Source organism: Thermobia domestica, chromosome 9, assembly GCF_964235325.1.
Source record: "Thermobia domestica chromosome 9, izTheDome1.hap1.1, whole genome shotgun sequence".
Classification (NCBI taxonomy): Eukaryota; Metazoa; Arthropoda; class Insecta; order Zygentoma; family Lepismatidae; genus Thermobia; species Thermobia domestica.
The window spans coordinates 87,102,581-87,125,694 of NC_137462.1; the positions used below are offsets into that span (position 1 = coordinate 87,102,581).

Below are 23,114 nucleotides of genomic sequence, written 5' to 3' on the forward strand. Positions count from 1 at the left end.
GAGCATAAAAAACGAATATAACACTAATTAATTCCGATTCTTTCTTTCTTCTAGAATTCAGCTTTCACTGCAGATCTTTCATATTGTGTCCTGACACTTGTCTAATTTCTGCACAACATTAAACATGGAATGGGTAGTCAAGATTGCACTTAGTTGGAAATGAAGAAAGTGGCGCTTAGCACCTTTCTGCTTTCTGGGGGCGATTGCTTTTGTCTTTTCAAAGTCTTTTTCATCCCATATTCTTCACAGCTTTTCCAACTTATTAATTTTCTAACATTTTATTATTATATTTTAGATTTTATAACAAGCGCCATATTATCTGCGAACCGCATCAACCTAATTCTTCTACCCTCTACCCAAATACCATGTTCGTTATGTAGACTGCTTTACCACCTGTTCTAGATAGATATTATTAAATAACGTTCGTAAGAGGCAACATTTCACTTGAACACTCCTTTCACTTGCACTCTCCCAGGCACGTAGCCAAGAGGGGAAGGTCCGGGGGTTCGGATCCCCCCTTCGAGACCAGAAATAAAAAAAAATATACTGAAGGATGAAACAAAAGGAAATGAGAAAAAGAAGGATCAGCGTTAAAAACAAACTACAGGAAACTTTTGGTTAATCTTTCTTATGAGGCAATTTGTATTACTTGCAATACATGGTTGCGAGGTGAGCGATATATCCTGGAAGAGTCAAGGAATTGCGGAATTCTCAGAATTTCTGCTACTAGTCAGGGAGATTTCAAGCTTCCGAAAGCATAGTGCCGTTGTGTAACAGCTTGGACATTTTTTATCATAATTTTTCGTCATCGCATCCTTGCAATATCAAACATGTTATTTCAAACACAATTTTCTACTGCTCCTTTAACCTGTCATTTGAAACAGACAATAGTTAGCGGAATAATAAAAACAAAATATATGTTGAAAGAAAGTTCTGTTAACATTTGTTTCAACAGAAAAAGGAACGCTGATATTGCAAAATATTTGAGGGCCTACAAGACATTATTGAGTATGTACTTTTTATAATAGTGTATATGTAATTTTTATAATAGTTGAGGTCATAATGAAAGGAAAATTGTTATATTTGAATAAACAGAGGAAGGATGTAAATATTGTATAATTTTTTTCAATACGTTTTTTTTTTTTAAATTTTACTCGAGATTTCTTCATAGTTTATTAAAATACTTACCAACATATCTTCACAAACCAATTTATGTTGATAGTGAAGTAGTTTAGATTGATCGAGCTCCTGGGCCCTCATCCCCCTCTCCCCTCCGTTACGAAATCCTGGCTAAATGAACCAATATATCTTCCAGTAAAATTCTTTAGAATGATCGAGCCCATGGTGTGATGACCACAATATTTCATGTCACGCCCCCCCCCCCCTTTACGAAATCCTGGCTACGTGCGTGACTCTCCTGTATCATTTCTTCGTCTTTTCTCCAAGTTACTAGTTGATTCAAGTGTATGAGTTTCTTATGAATTTTTGATCTTTACATTGCAATCCAACTCTGTTTAGAATTACCATCAACGACCCCCATTCATCTGGTCAAAGACCTTTCCTAGATCAATACACTAAACCTAAACTATTCTTCCTCAGTTTCCTCATTTGTTTTCCATATAACCTTCTATGGAATATTCAAAGTATAATTCTTGATAGGAATACAGGGTGGGCTATTTATCTTGATAGGTCCTTGTAACTTTTAAATTAATGGATAAAAAACGCTATTTACATCGGATTCACGTCATATTCATATGGACCTTTACTTGTCAGAATGCTTTTCAAATTGTATTCTTTCTTTTAAAGTTAGTTTTACAAAGCAGTGGTATTAATGGATAAATATCTTTCAATTTGCTCTAAGGCTTAGATTTTTTTTTGCTTTTTTTTTTTTTTTTTTTTTTTTTTGCACGGGAAGATTGAAGATTAACGAGGAAGTATTTGTAAGATACAAATTAAATATTCTCGCTTCTGGCTCAAATAATTTATGATACAAAATTGAACTACCAACCACTGGGACTTCTATCACAACATGCTTTTCCCAAAATTGAAACTATCTGCTTCATGAAAATTGTTATTTTTCTTGCATTTCACTAACTGTAGATTAAATCCTGGAATATGTCTTTCTTCGTGTCACCAATAACAATATTGAATTAGTGCCAGCGAATGATGAGACATATTCTCTGAATGAAAACTCTGTTAATTTTCATGGCGTTATGTCTGGGAGTTCTATAGTTATGCCCGGTCCTAGTTATGCTCCTGTCCTCTGCTTCTTTGATATTGAATACGTGCAAATGAATGATACTCACATATTCTGTTATACAAAAATATACCAGATTTCGTTCTGCTACGTCAAGGATTTAAAAATTATGACTGGAAGGTAATAAAAGAAAAAACTCTCGCTCCCTCTACCTACACCATCCTTATTGAATTTTTATGAGTGAATGCAATTTGTGCTTGTGTGCATCTCGATTAACCACATTTCTTTGTGTTATATGTGTCAGTTCAAAAGTTATGTTTGGCAGGTGAATATTAATTTCCAATCACTTTAGATGTAAATTTGCTTAATAGTAAGCTCCTAGGAGTTAAGAATAAGAACGTTAATACGTCCCATCTCGTTCAAACTAGACGTTGAAAAAAATACAGTAATCAATCAATTAGTGGTATTTCGATTTTAAATATATTTATGAGTAAAAATAGATGTTCAACTTTGGGTTTCAAATAAAAAAATCTTTTACAGCTGGAAGTGTTCAAGACTATCCTTGGAGATGATGGAAAAGAGCTGGAATTTAATCACAGAGATATTCAGCCATTGGGAAAACGTTTCCTGTACAGAAGAACACCAGACAGGGGCGCATCAGTAGGTGGAAATATCATATCCGGAAGCTCGAAATTGTGGCTATCACCAGTCATTTTATTGACTGCTCTTTTTGTACATTGTTGACCTCAAGGGACTCATAGAAGAGGTTTCTTCATTACATAAATAAATAAAAACTACATCCAATCACGGCGAAACATTTCCTCAAAATGTTACATAGTCGTGAAATGTCAGTTAATTAAAGTTCAGTGTTAACAGACCGAAGTAGACTGTACATTTGCTTGTTACAGAAAGTGTAGACAGATATTAAAGTTTTGTGTGTCTAGAGAGTATATTTGTAAAAATATTAGAATCCTAGTTCTGTTGTCTTCTGTAGATACTAACCCAACATTTATAGTTTACTTGCGTTCTAGTCAAGAAAACTGAAATGCTCAACAAACCAAAAGATGAGTCTCAGAACCACGAAATGAAACGTAGAATGTAACTTCTACATGTGTGAATGTGCATGTGTACTAACTGTACCGTATTTGAGGTAAATTAAGGATACTTATGCTTAAAGGCAAATTTTGTAATTTGTGAGCATTATGTAAATAAGTATGTTATTTAATTATTATAATTGTGCAACTCAGGAGTCCGTAAGTTGGTGTTATACAAGGAACTTAGTTCTAGCTAACAATTTTATGATTTTTTGAATGTAAGAATTCAGAACACAGCACACAGTAATTTCGATAAAATTTCTTATTTTCAATGGAATATATTATGTTATCCAAAATTATACATTTTGGATACAATTTAAACATCTGAAATGAATATCATAATGGAACATAAATATAATTTATCAAACATTAAAAACAGTGATGGTTAACGTATTTATTTGTTTCACTAGGAGATAATATATTTAATTTTTAAAACTTTTCTTGGGTAGATTGATTGTGATATACCATCATACGTATTTTCAAATGTGAGCTAAACAGTGTTCTAGAAGATCATATTGCAAACTTCAATGTAATATTGTGGATCTGTTAATGTATGACCTCTATATATATATTTAAAATATTATTATTTATTAACACTCAATGATAACCTCTACCTCTTCATTCATATTTCGACCATCTTGTTTTGAGAATACAGTCATAATTTCACTTAAGGTTAGATGTACTATCTATGGTTTCCGAAACGTATTACAAAATGTTACTTTATACTATCAATTTTAATTTAATTGTCCTTCACATCAAGAGACCATAAAACTAAGATTAGTGTATCTATGTTGTAAACAATGTGTAATAATGAATATAATAAAATAAATCTACATTTTTATATGTAGTTTGGATTTCCTTTAAAATATCATTCCCAGAAGGTCAGTACATTATATTTTTCTCTTTTTTAAAAAATAAAAATAAAAATAATCTTCATATGAGCATCACTCCAGTCAAACTAAAAGGCTTTCAGAATAACATACGCAAGAAATACTACGAATACTAGGACTAATGTATCATACTAACATTACAAGCAGTTCAAAATTAAAGGAATAATTTAAATGTAATGAAATTTATTTTACAGTGTGTAAGGCTGTCTTGAAATTGTCAAATAAAGGACATTTTCTTCTTATGTTATGTGTTTTCAATTATCACCGATTAACTTGACAATTTTTTTTATAATCATAGTAATGATTCTCAAACAGTACCGCAATGTCTTTAGTAAATTGTAGAGAGGAAAGTGTTCAAGTATGTTTTTCCTATTACTTGAAGTTATTTCGATTTAGTTCATATAATTGCTATCCAGTAATCGACGGCTTTAGCATACTTCGAAGATAAAATTATGATATGAACAGTTTTATTAAATCAATATTTAGTTCAAGGAAAAAATAGTAATAGTATACAACAGTTAATAATTTCTTTATATTCATCTTGAAATAAACTTTAAACTGTAAGTTATATTTATCTTACTTCATAAATACGGATTTTTGTAAATAAATTTAATAGCGTAACAAATATTCTTGTCACTGAAAATTAACAATTCACTCTAGTGATACTCGTGTTATAAATTCATAATATAACCACTTTTTATGACGAAATTATTGTTTTATCTATTTATTCACTTGTACGTTAGCACATTAACAAAGTTAAATTCACAAATTTTGAAGTTTATTATCTTGACGTAGCTGAAGATCTCACAGCTAAATAGTGTATAGTGGAAATAAGAAACAATATTATAGTCGTAATGCAAAATAAACATATTTGTGCTTTTGATTTAGCGTATCTCAAAACATAAATCAATGGTATATCCAAATCGAATTATCTCAACAATACTGTTGGTTGATTAGGCATCTCTGTAGCACATTTTTGTAACTTGTTTTACGCCTTTTAAAATAACAGAAAACAAGCTAAAATTATTTCGAATGAAGTGATGCATTGTTTGTTACAAATGTGTAAGACTCGAGTGTTGATAAATATGTTAAAAAAGAATATGATTACTGTATAATTCATCTTACGATTTGTGACCTAAACCACAGCAGTATTCAAGTGAGAACAGTGCCGTATATTGTAGGGTCTCACAGCCTTCCTAGAATAGCTACTAAAATGTATAAGTTTATTATCAATTCTAACTACTTCATGTCTGATTTCAGTTATTAATGTATCATACTAACAATTTATGTTATACTAATAAATTCTACTTTAGTAGATAATTGTTTTCTTTCTCATATTACTTTTTTTCTGTAAACACAAGCGCAAGTATAACAATTAATGTTTTCTTAGTGAGCCGCATTGCTTTTTCTGAGTCCTCATGGGAAATCTGTTTTCTTTAAATCTTTGGTACTTCTATGCTTCCTATCTATATTGACGTTTAATTTTTGCGATAATTTTCATCTGGGCGTTATAAACGTGTGTAAGATGAACTTCTTTCTAGATGAAAGAATAAAATCCTCTTTATATGAGAAGTTACTTAAGGAAGGGACGTAAAGGAAATACTCAGATTTCCTTTTAAAATGTTTCAATACTAATGAAGGTTATATATATATATATATATATATATATATATTCTTAAGGAAAACGAACATTGGAACATGGAACGTTTAACTCCCAGTAACACTATCCAGTTAATGATTCAATTAGTTATATATTTGAAAATATATAATTTTGATTTCATTAAGAATCACAATTTGTTTTTTCCGTAATTTCATGTTTTCTCCCAACATATGGAAAGTCTGATTCATAAAGTATTCTCTCAACTTTTGATTGGACTACGTTGTGTTTTTCCTGTTGTGTTACACAGGGTGATAAGATAATACATCTATAAACTGAAGGAGGTCATAGTAGACATAAATTTAAGCAAAAAATGGCTAATGAACAAAGATGTAAAGCGGCATCTTTTTCACGTAAGAAGCGTTCAAAAACCAGTGAAAGCGCTGATATAATGCTGTAAATCATGAACGCAAAAAGACATTTCCGTTTGGTAAAAAGATTACCCAGAAATTAGCATCCAATAAATACAAGACTTACAGATCATAGCGGAGCGGTTGTCGCGATACGGGGATGGCTACAGACAAATGGAGAATCCCATTTGATGATAACCGTTCCGCTTCCATGTGCATATCTTTGCATTTATCGGATACGACTTTCTGTTTAATCTTGTGACCGGTGGCGATATCTTTCTGCGTTCATGAAATATTCAGCATTATATCAGCGCCTTCGCTGGTTTCTCAACGCCTGTCATGTGAAAACGGTGTCGTTTTTGACTGATATTCATTAGGCATTGTTTGCTTAGTTCCATGTCCATTATCATCTCTACTAGTTTGTTGGTGTATTATCTTACCACGTCGTATACTATACACTAGGCAACAACTTAAAACTTCCGAAATATGCTGCGTATAAGTATGAAGAGTATTGTAATACAGATTTGTCTCTCTGTATGCCTGTATAGCAGATAAAACATGATACTCATAAGAGATAAGGAAACAATTTTTGATATAGATTCAAAGTCTCAAGAAAGGGTTTCATCTCCAACCATATTGCTCTATTGAAACTGGAAGTGTAGATAGCCTGGTTTTAATGTTAGACCTCCTTAGTGTGGATGTCTCTCGTGCTTTCACAAGAAACTCAACTCTCGTTTTCGGTGTATATAAAACGTGGGTTAAGATAAATAACACACACACACACAATATATATATATATATATATATAGGAATATGTAGCAACTTGCTCCTATAATATATTTGTATCTTGCATTTAAAAAAATAATGCATCAATGAGGTAAGAATTTTATTCTAAACTAAACTAACAAACTAAAAATTTAATAACAAACATGATATTAGAAAATAGTAAGTGATCGAGTGTATCATGCTAACTTCTGGTTATTGCATTCTGCCTCCCAGTTTTCTGGAATTTTCTCATTTATCAACTGAATAAACTGATCTAAAGGACATTGAGCGTCGCAAGTCAGCACTGGTAAAACTTCATTCTCAGCTCCTAGACCATCCTTGAATATAACCTAAGTCAATTGGATAAAACAAAATATCGCATTCAGAACGAATTAATGAAAACATTGAAACGATTACCGTTATATTTTTACATCATAATATCAGATAGTCTAAAAAGTGTTGAGACTTGCGCATGAAATGACGTTAGTGAAATTTTATCTGCAAATTTCTACAGAAACATAACGAATTTAAGTCATTTCTGAAGTGGTTGATCACGAGTGATAAAAACTGGATGATCTATGATCACAATGTGCAAAAAAAGATCGTGATCGAGCGAGGAGAATCTCCACAGCCTGCCGCAAAGTCCACACTGACTCCCAGGAAAGTTGTACTATGCCTTTGGTGAGATTGAAAGAGCATCGTACATCACGAGCTGTTGCCACTGGGCAGAGTGATAGACTCGGACCTGTATTGTGCACAAATTAGAATGAGTATACCTAGCAAGTCAAAAGAAACGGAACTGGTCAACAGAAAGGGTATCGTATACCATGCTGACAACGTCAAAGTGCATACCTCCTTAACGAGCATTGAGACAACTTTAGTTGAGAGATTTAAATGCATCAACCGTATAGTCTGGCCCGGGCACTATTAGATCATAATGGGTTTCGGTCTCTGCTTAATTTGCTGAATAGTGTAAGTTAGTTTCAAAAGAGGCCTGTGAAAGACACGTGCTACAATTTTTTAACCCAGAAACCATAGGAATTCTATAGCGATGGGAATTGCTATTGGCTGAAATATGGCAGATGGTCATCAAACAAAATGGTACGTGTGTGATTTCACAATATTAATTTCAAATTACAAGAAATCTATTCTCAATTTTGACTTTCAAAGGATCAATACTTTTTAGACAACCTAATATAGAAATATTAATATATTTATATTAATTCCTATTATATTTAAGTTCAACACAGAGCTGCTTAAGAAATTCAGCAGTTCGCTTATTTATTTATTTGATACAATAAACAAACTCCTATATATTAATTATACGTATGTGGGTCACTTGAGCACCACGTTGTCCAAAATTTCAATTTTCCAGGAGAGGCATTTGAAGTTTAACATCTGAAAAACTCATATTTCTGCTATGTTAGTAACCAGAACCATATTTATATATTTTAAAGTCTAATAATTTACTATATACGAATGAAAAATCACGAGGAGTTGAACTTCAAATGCCTCCCATGGAAATTTTCAATTTTTCACTTAGATCATTTGGTATTCAAGTGTTCCAAATAAACTTTCACTTTTTAGACATGGGCAACCAATTTGTACTGCCCATCAACATCAAACTGATTAAGCCGTGAATTTGTAACCTGAGACATTCCGATTACGAGACGAGAAGACCAATACTTACTTGAACAAAATGCTCCTTGGTTTGTAAATCTTCATGTAATTCTACCATAACAGCAGCATTGTATTGAGGAAGAAATGGTTTCAGATATCCAATGGTTCTCAGAAAATTGACAACAACATCTTCATGACCAGAGTACATAAACATTTTCCGATCAGGATCAAGAATGCCTAAATGCTTCTTTTGAATATTAGTCACCATTTCGCCCAATAAGGGACCTAAGAATATACATTTTGATAAAAGTGAAAAGGAAGAATTTAATTAAAATTTTACTAAGAAGAAAGGAAGAATACGTTTCAGTTATTCTAAATTTAATATTGTTCTGTTAATGTATACCTGCAAAGAAAAAACTTAATTACATTACAAGACTATTTTTGATGACTTTTAAGATGTGAAACAAGAAGTGAATTAAACAAGGTTGTTCTTCGGTTTGACATATAATTAAATATATTCAGAATCAAAGTTAAAAAAAAACTAATATTCACGTATGAAATTTTAAAAACTTTTACACATTTAAATATTTATGTAATCATATTTAAAAAATGAGCGCCACTACAAAAGGAGTACTGAAAGTATATACAATGTCTGAAGGGTAATAAATATCTTGCTTGTTCAAGTTGGTGATGTTCATACTTTTTAACGATGATTTTTTTTATTGCACTTTTGTTGCAAACATTATAGCAGGAGCTGTTTCTTGCGCCTGCAACCAAGAATTTTTTGTATACTTCTTAATAAAGTTAGTCCTATGTGGTAGTTTTTTTTTCTAAAGTTCAATTACAGATTAATAGCCCAACTATAATGTTTGATAAAGAAGTTGAAAATAATATCATCGAGAATGATCATTAATCGAGGCTATTCAATCTCGTTACGATTAAGTCAAATATTTACATGCGGACTTATAGGGTTGTTTACTAATATGCACATTATCCGGCAGTATCTAATGTACTGTACAAGATATTACATGTACATAGACAGAAAGTAATAAACTAGAATAATGAAATAAAATTTTGTATTCAATGGCGTATTGTAGTTTCTTCCAACGTATTTTTGAATCATTATATAGACTTCCTGGTAAAGACGTGCGGATACAGGGTGGCGCACGAAATGATCCACCATTTTCTTTTTTAAATAAAAACTTTATTCACAATCAGAACAGAAAGAAATGCACGTCACAAGAAAGAGTGTACTGTGGAGAAATGTTCTAATTCAAAACATGTTCAATGTGGCCGCCATTGTTGATCTGAACTGCATTTAATCGAACACTGAGGTTATTCACTACTCGACGACACATGTTTTCATCAATTTCACTGCAAGCCTGAACAAGAAGTCGTCTGAGATCTACCAAATTGTTGGGATGTTTCGGAAAAATCTTTTCCTTCAAATACCCTCAGAGAAAGTAATCACATGGGTTTAAGATAAGGACTATGAGGTGGCCAAGATTGTCCAGCGTGAAACCGGTCTGGAAACCGATCCGAAATAACGCACATGTGAAAAATTTCGTGCAAGAAATCCGAGACAACATTCTCAGTGTGCGGTTTGTCTCCATCTTGCATGAACCACTGCGTGTTGATGGGCAAAGCAGTAGCAAGCAACTGCGGGACAAAGTTATTCCGGAGCATAGTCAAGTATCGCTCACTGTTTACTGTTTCTTCGAAGAAGAATGGCCCAATCAGTCCATGGCTGGAAATTGCAACCCACACTGTAATCCTGGGATCGCGGTGTTGTTTTTCATAAATCAACAGTGGATTTTCATTGGCCTCAAAACGCACATCTTGTTTGTTGACCACTCCGTCAAAATGGAAATGTACCTCGTCAGAAAACCAAACGTTGCGAAGGATTTGTTGCTTACGCTCTGCCAATTGCGCGAACACTAATCTCTGCTGCTTGTGATCATTTGTGAGTCATTGCACAACGGTCATCTTGTATGGGTAAAAATGGAGGTGGCTCTTCAGAATTCGTTGAACTGAACTTCTTGATATGCCAAGTTGTACTGCTGCCTTTCTTGTCGACTTCCCGGGACTCTTCTGCATTACAACTCTAACAGCTTCAATATTCTGAGGCAAACACACAGGCTTCTGTCGAGGACGCTTCGGCTCCAATATTGTTCCTTCCCTCTGAAAGTTTCCATACAGTCTGTGGATGGTTTTGTTGGAAGGAGCTCATCGGGTATTAAACCTCTCTCGAAATCGTCTTTGAGCAACAATAACACTTTTTGATTCATGGAACAAAAGCACGATTGTTGAGCGCTGCTCTGTGGTCAGTCTGCTCTTGTCAGCCATCTTGAAAATTAGCCCTCTAACGGCGGCAGGGTGAGTTAGGTGTCAATTTTTTTCTTCAACTGTTTCTCCAAACTGTACTGCTACTGCTGTAAAAGTGTACATTGCGATTTCTTGTTCCCCTGAAACGATAAAAAAAAAGAAAGAAATGGTGGATCATTTCGTGCGCCACCCTGTATTTTGGGAGGTGTTAGGTGTGGTCAACTAAGCCAAAAAGTATATATGCACATGATCTATTTCTCCTGGTTTTCGAGATAGAGGGGAACCTTTTCATTCTCTGAAATCTGCTGAGTTTCAGTTAGTTTAGGGTTGCCATATGTCAAAAATGAAAATCCGAGACGCTACTAAATTACGAGAATCTTTGAAATGCTTAAAATGAAGAGAAGTTTATATACTAATTTACTTTCTTCCATTAGATAGAGTTGTTCGAGTATTACGTAATTACATTTTTAGTTATTTTTGTAGACATTCTTCTCCCTAGTTAAGCTAACGCAATCAGATGATTTACCCTCTCCCAAGATTACTTTATTTCAGTGGCATATTTACGATTTTGTTAAGGTGGAGCTTTGCTAACTTTCGGAAGGGGGGGCTTTGCCGGAAAATGTAAAAATTCTGCAAGATATTTCATATACTTTACTACAGTAAGTAAGATTTCAGGGGGGCTTAAGAACGGAATCCCCCCTAAATACGCCACTGCTTTATTTATTTATTTTTAATTTCCCAGGATCTGTTATGTTTCGTGGCTTTCAGAGTCTGTTTTAGCTTATTCAAGATGCAATGTTTCCTTTCACGCGTCTTGTCTGTTCCTGATATATCCTTTTTTAGAACAGTTAATTCACTAGCAATAATTTCTGGCGGTGTTTGTTGTCTTTCAAGAACTTCTTGCGTTGATTTTTTACTTTATTTCTGTTGTCTTTCTTTCTTTTCTTTTCTTTCTTTCTTTTCTTTCTTTTTCTTTTTTTTTAACAAACTAACAACTTAATAACTCGCACAAGTGCTTCGTTCAATGTCAAAGTAGTTAAATCGTGAACTTAATTAAAACCATGTTTTATGTATTCAATTTTTTTTCTTTTTTTCAACTTTTGAATTACTATACTCAGAAATGGAAGAGAATAACTATATACCTAACCCTGTTAAAACGCACACTATAATATTCTATCCCTTTTTCTTCGGTGAAATCCGGGACATTTAAGCGTCCCGAAAAATATTTTCGGGACGTTGGGACGCAGATCTCGATTTCGTGGCGGTCCCGGATTTTTAAAGGATGAATGGTAACCCTAAGTAACTTGTATATAATATGTCCTGTAGTTGGTGTAAAGACGAAAATTACATCTCATTCGAAAAGTAATGAAGTAAGCTTTCTGACATGATACTGGTTATTGCAAGTCTGTCTAAAGGAGGGAAGTAAGAGGGAATATTTAAAATCTTATCTCTAAAATCCTCCCTTTGTTTTTACAATTATCTCCTGTTATTGAATGGTAAAACTGTCACTTGGGCACAGTGTGGGAATTAGATAATTTATATTGGAGGGGATAAAATTAGGCCAACAGGACGTAAAGTATGAAGGTACAATAATTAAAAATGAGGCAATAATGCCTTACCCCCACACACATAAATATGATATGACATCTGTAATAAACAAGAGATTTATTAATTCAATAAATCTACCGACAATAACTACATACAAGGGCTATCCAGAAAGTAGATTACGTTTTGGAATAAAAAATCAACAAAGTATAGGAAACAAATTTTATTATATACAGATGAAAGCCACACACAATGCGATCGAGTAAAGAGTCACCATCCTTATTGTAGGCGTCCAAAAAGTGCAACGCTGCAGCCATTTGCTGATTTTTGTGGTCCTCTGTCAAGATTTTTGGAATCCATCTTGCACAAAACTTGTGGTAACCAAGCTTTTCGCTGATGATTTCGTGCAACAAACTTCGCGAAATTTGTGGAAAACTCAAAGAAAGTTCCGTTATTGTGAACTTTCGATTTTCACGGACTTTAACATCGACTTTTTCGACAAGTTCGGCAGTCACTTTGCTGGGTCTCCCACTTCGATCTTCGTCGTGAACATTGGTTCGGCCATTTTTAAATCTTATGACCCACTGTCGCACTCCACCTTCAGTGATAATGTTGTCCCCATACACTTCACACAGCTGCCGATAGATTTCTATCGGTTTACAGTTTTTTGCTGTCAGAAACCTTATTACTGCACGCACCTCGCAGCTCGCGGGATTTTCAATTAACGCAGACATTTCAAACCGTCACAGTATCTTAACGGAGCACAGCACGAACCTCTCACTAGCACGGCTAGATGCCGACTGAGCTGCGCAACGCTCTGACCCCAAGATGGCCGCGCTAGCCCCGCCCCTAGCGGACACAGACGAAAACGTAATCTACTTTCTGGATAGCCCTCGTATATATACGTATTGTCTGATACGCATATTGTTAGTACAATATTAGGGGCTTCATTCCCATTATTTTACTTCCCTCAAAATTTGCGTATTACTTTGCGGTAATCGGCATAGCAATTTTAATGACTTTTTCAATTTTTTTCGTTACTTTTCTATACGCAAAGTTTGTGGAGATGTGCCTCTAGAAATAGCTATTCACTGAATTTTTTGAACAAAGAAAAAAATTGGCACAACAGACATATCACTCCGAATTGCCTGAACAAGATGATTGTGATATACGGGCACAATCCATATCGGTATCCTTAAAATTTGTGTATCGCAACGCAAAACAAAAATTGCGGATAGCCATTATAATTGCTATGCCAATTACCATAAATTAAATGCAACTTTTGAGTTGCGTAAATTCAAGCAACTAGGGAATGAGGACCATGCGCTAACGAAGACTGCACTGAATATCAAAAATTAAAATACGATGATAATCGATACAAATCTAGAAGATTAATATGACATGTCCGATCTTCGCCAAGTATTGCGGAAGAAGCTATTTGTTTACTTATTCTTGGCCAACCGCTAAGATTATTTATAAATCCACATGTGCCTTTACAATTAGTACATTCAAAATTAGTAGGACGAACTGGAGGGTACGAGGATACGGTTGCAAGCAAAGACTATAGTCATAATAATATAGTTCAGCTAAACAACGGTGGAAATAGTGGGGAAATTAAAAATGAAATTACATTGCTCATTACGAAATACAACTAGCAAATTAAACTTACATAAATGACAAAAATCAGTGAAATTTGGCGTTATACTACGCATAGTTTGGGGAGCAAAGCGAGCATTTCCTGTGGGGATACTTAAGTTCATTTCTTTGGCTACATTTTATGTCAGGGGTGTTGTTAAAGATTCACGTTGGTGGCATGAACAGTAGTCGACAAAAACATCATAATGTGACTGTGTGCTGATAAAAGTTATGTTACTTGGGCCTTGCGACTGTTTATTTCAATCATGTTGTTTAACAATAATTTATAATTCAGTAATAATTTATTTATTTGCAATAAGTTAATGAATTTACAATAACAATGTCATGGGAATTTTATTAATGATACAATACAATATAAAAAGCAATAGTAAAATGCAAATACAATATGTACAAAAATAGAAGGGTAGTGAAAATGCAATTGGACGTAGTTTTTGCGATACAATTTATGGTATGTGATCAAAGAAGGTTTTCTAAAATATCACTATCTCCGATGTATTTTGCAGTACGGATCATTACATGTCTTATTGCCCGTCTGATGTCTTCTATGCTCTACTTGATGATAATGACTGCCTGGACGATGATCTGTACTAGTTCGTCTCTTGAGTTAAATCTTTGTCTGCACACAATGTTCCTCAACCACCATCACAAGCAAAATTAAAAGATATTAGGTCGGATACATGAGGTGGCCAGTTAACTCGTCATGCTCCGACCGATCAAACAATTTGGATTTTTTTTTAAAATCAAGATACTGACGTACAATATTGGTGGCGTGAGATGGTACTCCCTCACGCTGGTATATTAATGACAATTTAGTTTCCAGAGAGATATTGTTTAGCAGTCCTGGTAAATCATCGCGTAGGAAGTACAAGTAAGCTTCACGAGTCAAACACTGAGGCAAGAAAAAGGGACCCAAAAATCTTATCATCAATAACCCCAGCTAACACATTTACCGCAAATCGTTTTAGGTAATTTGTTACTGTTGTTGTTCTAGAATTTTCATTGCTCCAATGATGTGCGTTGAGGGTGTTATTGATTCTGTTTTGGGTGAAAGTGGCCTCATCAGTAAACAGAATGAATGACAAAACATTATGATGCGCTTGTACCCATTCGCAAAATGCAACACATTCACTGTCTTCTGGATGGAGATGCTTCATGTATTGAAGATCAAGTGGATTAAGCCAATCTCCTCAAAGTGTATTATGTATTATACATGAGTACGGGTAAGTTGAAACGGACGCGAAATCCTTCTAACACTTGTTGTTGGACTGTAATGCCTGACCGACTTGACAACGCTACTGTCATCACTGAAGTTAAACCATAACCATGAAATCTGCTACGCTACGGGTTTCCATCAATGCAGTGATATTAAAAGTGAATTCTGCGTAGAATATATGGAGTATGTTTCATTTGTGATCCCGATGTTACTTTTTTTAACTCCCGGTGAAAACCTACGTGAGCTTAGTTTCACTATAGGTGTAAATGTATGAGTATATACGTGTATATATATATAGGGTGTTAATGAACTAGGTGACAAACTGAAATAGGTGATTCCTCACATCAAAATAAGGAAAAAGGTTCATATGGACCCATGGTCAAAAGTGTATACTTCCAGAGACTGTCCAAAATCGTGGGAAAATTAACTTTTGGGGCGACTATTAGTTATCTCCAAGACTATTAGTTATTGAGCTGAAGTGGCATGAAGCAGTCTGAAAAAGACTTTCTGTTACTTGTGGAATGCTCTTCCATCTGTCATAAATCGAACCCATCTATCCTAACGAAATGTCCGGAACCCCCCACTCCTGTGGAGAACTCTATTGCGCCGCTACTGAACGATTCAGCATCATGCATTTTTGGATAGAGCAGACTACAAGAGTAAGACAATAACATGCCGCTTCAGCTCAATAATTAATATTTTGGAGATATTCGCCCCCAAAGTTCATTTTTTCAGTTTTGGACAGTCCTAGCTCTGAAACTATGCACTTTTGACCATGGATCCATATAAACTTTTTTCCTTATTTTGATGTGAGGAATTACCTGTTTCAATTGGTTGGTCTAGTTCATTAACACCTTATATATGTGACAAGTAGCCCATTGTCTAAGGAATAAAAATCCCTATATTTTGTGGTCGAGTTCGGCGAGTGGCAGACTCAGCTTGGCAACAGAGTCTGTGTACAACAACTTTGAACCTTTGAACGTTGGGAGTTTCTGAGTTCGAGTTACAGATTATTTTCCCCTTGTTATAATTTACCATCAAAAGCATGTGTAGTAATGTTTAAAATACATCCCGGCAGCTCTATATGTAGCTCTACATAAAATTTTAACATATTAGTTATGTGCAGTATTCTTCACCTTTTTGATCTGTTTCTCTGAAATTTTGCCTAGCCGAGACTGAATACTGAAACCTTTGCGATGACAACTCCGTTTTGTTTGAAGAGGGGTTAGGGTTCGGAAGTATAGTTTTGTCCGCCAGAGAGTGTCGAGATGTGCCCAGTTATTGGCTTCAAACGCTATATTTCTGATCTTTCCAGGCCAGTATATGTAATGACATGACTTCTATGTAATGTTTTGCTATAGAAAATATGTTGTGGGCACGAAACGAAATCTTAAGTCTGAATCTAGTAGCAAGATCAGAGATTTTAATCGCCATTTTTCTCGCACAGATATAGTTTATGCAAGTGTTTATCGCTAGTCTAAAATATTTAATCACTAATAATGAGCAGGGAACCAATTTGTTACGTAATCTTACATGATTTGGCTTTAAATTAGCTAGGCACCAAACTCGTATTTGCACTCGCCATGGTGATATATATATGCTTTGTGTGTGAGCCCCGTTAATGAGTTTCTGTATATGCCATTGGGCCAAGCAAACCCGCAGAAACATTCGCCTACAAAATGGAGCCCTTCAAGGTTACAGGCCAGCAGAATCCACCATCTCAACGTGACAAACCCGAGATTCTAACTTTTTAATTATTTGTTTAGAAAAAAATACTACATATACTTCAATACTGTGCAGGCTCCTATCTATCAAATTTTTTAAAAATTATTTGTGCTAGAGAAAATAAAGTACAAGACTTCCTATGAGTCGAAAATGTAATGTAAAGTGTGAAAAAGATTTCGATTTCAATATTTTACAAACGACATGACACTATATGTTGATACATTTGAAAATGGTTTCAGCGATCATCAGGATATTGTCATTCTTGTTAACTTTAATGTTAAGAATAGATTATTTAGTCATGGCGCTAGCTCACATCTCGTGTGCCTGAAAGGTCCCCTCAATTTGACTTCAGATTCAATTGATGGATGGTTGGGACATTTAAAAAAAGTTGGTCACATGGTGTGGTGAGTGCTCGTTCTGTCCGCCATATTGGATTTTGAACATGGATAATGAGAAAACTGTTAGGTTACTAATTATACAGTTCCAGAATAGGTTGTAATTATAATATAGAAACGAGTTATACCTCGTTCTAATTGCAAATATCCATGCTTTAAAACGGTGTATATGATATGCGTGTGTGTCGCAGGAGGGGGGCGTTACGGTGGGGAATTCCCGGAAATGTACACAAAAAATACTTTTATCTAGTTCGATTGCTTATAAGCTGGCAACCGTGAGAGCAAGAAACAACATGAATTTTGCAGGAAAGTAAGAATATATCTGCAACACTTCCAGAAAGTTTGAGGAAGATAGTTGATGTACAAACAGAGAAAAAAATAATTCATGAAAGTGTTGCTTATACGCGTGGGTGACCAGGACATAATTTATCGGGTTTTCCTAAGACATCTAAGAAATCTAGCATTGAAGTAGAGAGTACTTTAATTTAGAAAAAAATATGCAATGTTAAAAAATTATACATAGTTATTAGTAATCCTGAGATACAAGGAAACAACTGTGGACAATTTTGAGTACGAAGAGCACAACTCATCAGGAATAGGCTGGACGCATGATACTGTCATGATAATCTTCCAGGACAAAGTAATTCTGGACGTGGACTGCGAGGCATTTAAAACTAGTGATTAAAGAATGTCTGTTGAATATGGAGATATTGACACTTCCGGTCGGAGTTTATCCCATACTTTGTCATGCCAAGAACACCTTGTTTGCAATAGGCGACCAGAGGGAGGAAATGTCCCTCTCACGTTTGTTCCGTCCACAAGACCTGACACAAGTCAATCTGATAATAGATGTAGGGAACAAGACTTTGTTTGGTTACTCTCTTGGTTTCTCCAAAATAGATATTTTCCAGATGTAAGCGAAGACATTCAACAAGTACCCTCGTGGAGTGCATTCAATAGTATGATAATAGATGAAAATCAATCTATTACCCAGACCATATTCACTCCAATCATTCCATATCCAGCAATAGAGTTTGGTACAATATATACTTGTATGGTAAACTTTGAAGACTGTTTAAAACAAGTAGAGGTGGAAAGTGGATCCTTGTGGTGCGATCAAGGTGTGTACCAGATTGCGAAAGAAATACATTTCAACATTTTCATCGACTTGGGTGGATTTCATTTCATAAAGGAGGTCATTTCGTGTGTTGGGAAATGCCTGTGAGACAGTTAGCAGATCACATACTTACAGCAACAGAGTTTTTTTGGAAACAGCTTGCAAAAGCGTTTTCAATGGTTTTCACTATGCTAGGGGAATGAGGGGACTTTCTATACTGGTAGAGGCAATGGAACGCTTGTGCTGGTTGGCTTTCATATGCAAGTATGATGTGAATGAACATGGACAATGTATCAGTGACCTGCACAGAATACAAAGAGTCTGCCAGATGAAAGATGAAGAATGTGTTCTTGAAGGTATGAAGAGTGAATGTGAACATTATGGCCATTTAAAAGTAAATATTCAAGCTTTTGTAGTTGATGGAGAGCAGAAAAGTCATACTTTTCTCTTCTGGAGTCAGTTTGTCCATGTATTATTTCCAATTATCCGTGACCTGCTACGTGCCCAACGTGAAGCGAAATGGAAGATATTTGTGAGTGCTGTTTCCCAATCGGTTCCTCTTTTGTTTGCTTTCGATGAGACAAATTATTCTCGTTGGGCTTCTGTATTCCTAGAAGACTGTCTAAGCTTACTATCTATACTTCTTAATGTGTACCTCTCTTTTAAAGCTGGCTACTTTATAGTAAAAAATATTACTTGAAAAGTTAGTTGTGTGCCGATTGATTAAAGATTAGAGCAGAACTACAACAAGGACACCGGTGGTATCAGAGCTACAACAAGGCAGCAAAAGGACACTAGTGGTATCACCCGCAGGAAGGAGGTTGTGGCCCAGCATGATCGCTTCAAAGAAGAAAAAAGTCTTCTAGGGCAGGTTTTACGTACTTTCTATGACATGAATGAAGAAGATGAGTGTTCCCTTCACCACGAATTTTCTTCTTCCCGCACTATTCGGTATGAAGACTGTGTCAGACGTGTTGTTGGTTTCATCCTAGCAAGAAAAAATCCTTTCAAAGTTTATTCTGGTGATCATACCACGACATTATATAATATTGCCACAAACAAAGTGATGGAGTCTGATGAGGAAACTTCTATGCTGAACTGCATAAAACACGGTAAACGACTTCACGAAGACTTTATCCAAGAACGCTTTGCTGACAAAAGCAAAAACGTTGATGGATCCAATTAAGCGAAGTGTTCTACGCAAACCTGTAGTCCGAACTTAACGGCTGGATATTCAAGAGGAAAGTTCAAAGGCATTGCAAGTCATTGACGTTGCAAGAGCAGGAGGCTACAGCGTTGAGACGTTACTCAAGTATAAGATCACACCCACGTCATTCCTTATGACAAAAGGAATGTTCCTAAGTAAAGCAGTAAAATCAGACCTCATGTGTGAACTAGAGAAGCATCTTACTACCTCACCTCCTTCGCAGATAGCCCACGGTGACATAGTTTATAGTGTTATTGTGGACTTTATGGTGCAAACTAGAAAGATTCCAATTAAACGATTGAAGCTGAAGATATTTGGTGAGTTTTTTGATTACTTGGTGCCAATTTGGTATCAAGTGAACCGTTTGGATGTTGCTTTTGATATTTATGAAAACAAGAATCGCTCAGAATGATCGTGAAGAAGTAAAACAAGTTCGGTACAGTATGATATTCCGTCACCACTCACATCATGTGACCAACTTTTTTAAATGTCCCAACCATCCATCAATCGAATATGAAGTCAAATCGAGGGGACCTCTCAGGCACACGATACATGAGCTAGCCCCTACACTAATTATGAGTACGACAATCATTTTCTTTTTGAAGATAAAGAATATATTGCTATAGAAAATCACATTTAATCCAAATGTGTGGGAGGGGAAATCAATTAATTGAAGAAAGTAAAATGATTTTGCTACGTCCTTGCGAGAATACCTATCAGCAGTATATAATACATGAACTAATTAGTATATAGAAATCTAAAACATATTGTAAGTTTACTATTTAACACTTATTAAAACATAGTATAAAATATAAAATTGATGAATATATTGAAGTCAGTTCAAAATCCAATTTTTTAATCAGAAATATTACTAAATGTTTGTAAAGTATGGTATGTATAGATCATTAAAATGAACACTTGCATATTATGGCCTATTTATACTAGAAATCAATATTTTATATGTAGTTTCCTTATAGCTTTTGAAAATATTTTAATCTTGAATTGAAAAGTAAACTCTTTGAACACATATTGTAAATAGGAATAATCTATATATATAAAAGAGAACGTACAAAATCCTTTGTCCGCTCATCACGCTAATACGGCTGAACCAATTTCTTTCATTTTTGGGGGGTTATTAGGATTTGGACCCTAGATGGTTTTTATCATATCACTTTAATTTTTAATTACCAGTGTCTTGAGATAATTGACCATTCAAGTGTCCATAACGTACAAATCCTTTGTTATTAGTTCATCATAGGTAAAAATAAACGTATTTATATGCAACCCGCATGACCGTGTCACTCGGCGGGTTAACATAAATGACAGGCGATATACAGCGGAAAATAGCTTGAATCTTCTGTTTAAAATTTTTTAATTGATTTGCTTATTTTTACAGACACTTTTACAATATGCCAGCACCGGGATGACCGCAGCGAAGCGGGGCGGGTTAACATAAATGACAGGCGATATAATGTTAAGATTTACTGCAATCTTCTATGGTTTTTATCATATCACTTGAAAGCGAAAAAGTAAAAATTATCTAAGTAACAAAGTTTATTGCGTTCCGGGGTGACCGCAGCGAAGCGGGGTGAACGCTGCTAGTATCAAATAAATAATCTTCATAATATCTGCCAAATATACAAATTTTAGTAAATTATAAAAAAATAAAGTTATATAAAGAGGAAATACCTGATGTAAGACGCTGCATTTCTGGAGAGTAAGCTTCGATTGTAAAAGTGAATTCTCGTATTTCCTTTAATGGTTCTGGATAAATGGTTTTAGCCCATTCTGGTAACGTAAGATTATGAAGTTCCTAAAAGGAAAACATCACATAGTGTTATAACATTAAATACTTATTAATATTATCACATGATATAAGAATGTAAAGATATGTTTGTAGAAATAAGTAAGTATACCCTACTTATAAATGTAAGCGTAAGCGGGATGTGAGCATATACGAACGTAGGTTGTGGTCTAGCAAACTTTACAAACAGTAGCTTGTTAATATAGCCACATGATTGTAGCAGCCACATGATTCTCACTCATACTTAAATGGCTGTCAAAGTCATATTAAATGCAAAAATAAATGTAATCATTAATTTAGATCTCACGGTAATGTCCTTTAGGCTAAAAGAAGCGGATGATTAATGAAAATGAAATACTATAAAATGATTGGTAGAATGAGAAAGTGTGAGAAAAAAGGAGACTAAGAGAAAACCCACGGATACAACACCAGTCCACCACAAACTCGCTCGGCTTGTGATGCTCTAAAAAAACAATAAAATTTACGCCTATTTTGGTGATTCTTTCACTTGTCTCCAGATCTGCTACCATGGCAGATGATGATTTGTAACTTGGACTGGTGGTGCCGCCTAGCGTGTGCAGACGAAAAACAAAGTTAAAAGTGTTGAGTGTGTGTATGTAAGTGCTGGTGAAAAACAATATGACCATAAAATAATGAAAGGAAAATTGCACTTTCGAACACAGAGGAAGTGCAAAAGTGTAAAACATAAAACAAAGAAGTGCAATATTCTAATATAATGATGATTCGATGAAACATTTTTATTTTATTGTACGACAATGTTAAACTATTACCTTCTTTTACACACGTTGTTTCTTGAGAAATTCGTAATAAACATGTTAAGAGAAACTTTCAGGAAGTTTTCCTCCCAACAAACTGCGTAATTGTTCGTGAAGAATACGTCATTCTGAGTAAGGAAGGAAACAAGAATTGCCATGATATAAAGTACGAGGCGCATTTCAAAAGAAAGAGCCGATATTTTATTAAAACCGACTGCCAATAGTGATCGGATCACGCTTGCGCAGAAACATTACTTGGTCCATTGGCTATCAAACAACCATAGTTTCGCCAGTCATCTGTTTGTTTTCGTATGTGTTGGAGCGTGTTAAAATGGCTGCGCGCATACACAATCCCACCAAGTGCGAGGTCTGCTCTGTGATTAGATTTCTTCATGCCAAAGGACAAAGTGCTGCTGAAATTCATAGAGAATTGTAGGCAGTGTACGGCGACAGTGTAATGAGTGAAGGAAAGGTACGGCAATGGTATCGTGCATTCAAAGAAGGCCGTACAAATATCCACGACGAAGCATAGAGTGGAAGACCAAGCATTCAGACTGACGACTTTGTGCAGCGAGTGAATGAAAAAGTTAAAGAAAATCGTTACCGCTCTACACATCGAATTTCCAGAGGTTTCACCAACAACATTGTTTCGAATTGTTACAGATGCATTAGGATATCAGAAATTGTGTGCCAGATGGGTCCCAAAAATCTTGAGGAACGTCCACAAACAGAACCGACTGACTCCAGCACATGAATTTCTGGATCGCTACGACAGAGA

The 23,114-nt window shown here is 35.0% G+C and overlaps 2 protein-coding genes across 2 annotated transcripts in view; one reads left to right on the forward strand and one right to left on the reverse strand.

Moving 5' to 3' along the window:
- LOC145694818 (carbonic anhydrase 14-like) overlaps nucleotides 1-4,423 on the forward strand; it is a 72,651-nt gene extending 68,228 nt beyond the window's left edge. The window contains exon 7 of the mRNA XM_081771476.1: nucleotides 2,738-4,423. Within this exon, the coding sequence (XP_081627602.1) occupies nucleotides 2,738-2,941 (204 nt within the window). The 3' untranslated portion in view covers nucleotides 2,942-4,423. The remainder of the gene's footprint in view (nucleotides 1-2,737) is intronic.
- Nucleotides 4,424-7,057: 2,634 nt separating this feature from the next.
- Nucleotides 7,058-23,114, reverse strand: part of LOC145694819 (testicular acid phosphatase homolog) — a 45,138-nt gene continuing 29,081 nt past the window's right edge. Inside the window, exons 5-7 of the mRNA XM_081771477.1 lie at nucleotides 21,446-21,569; nucleotides 8,644-8,858; nucleotides 7,058-7,303 (exon numbers count right to left, since the gene is read on the reverse strand). Of these exons, the coding sequence (XP_081627603.1) occupies nucleotides 7,151-7,303; nucleotides 8,644-8,858; nucleotides 21,446-21,569 (492 nt within the window). The 3' untranslated portion in view covers nucleotides 7,058-7,150. The remainder of the gene's footprint in view (nucleotides 7,304-8,643; nucleotides 8,859-21,445; nucleotides 21,570-23,114) is intronic.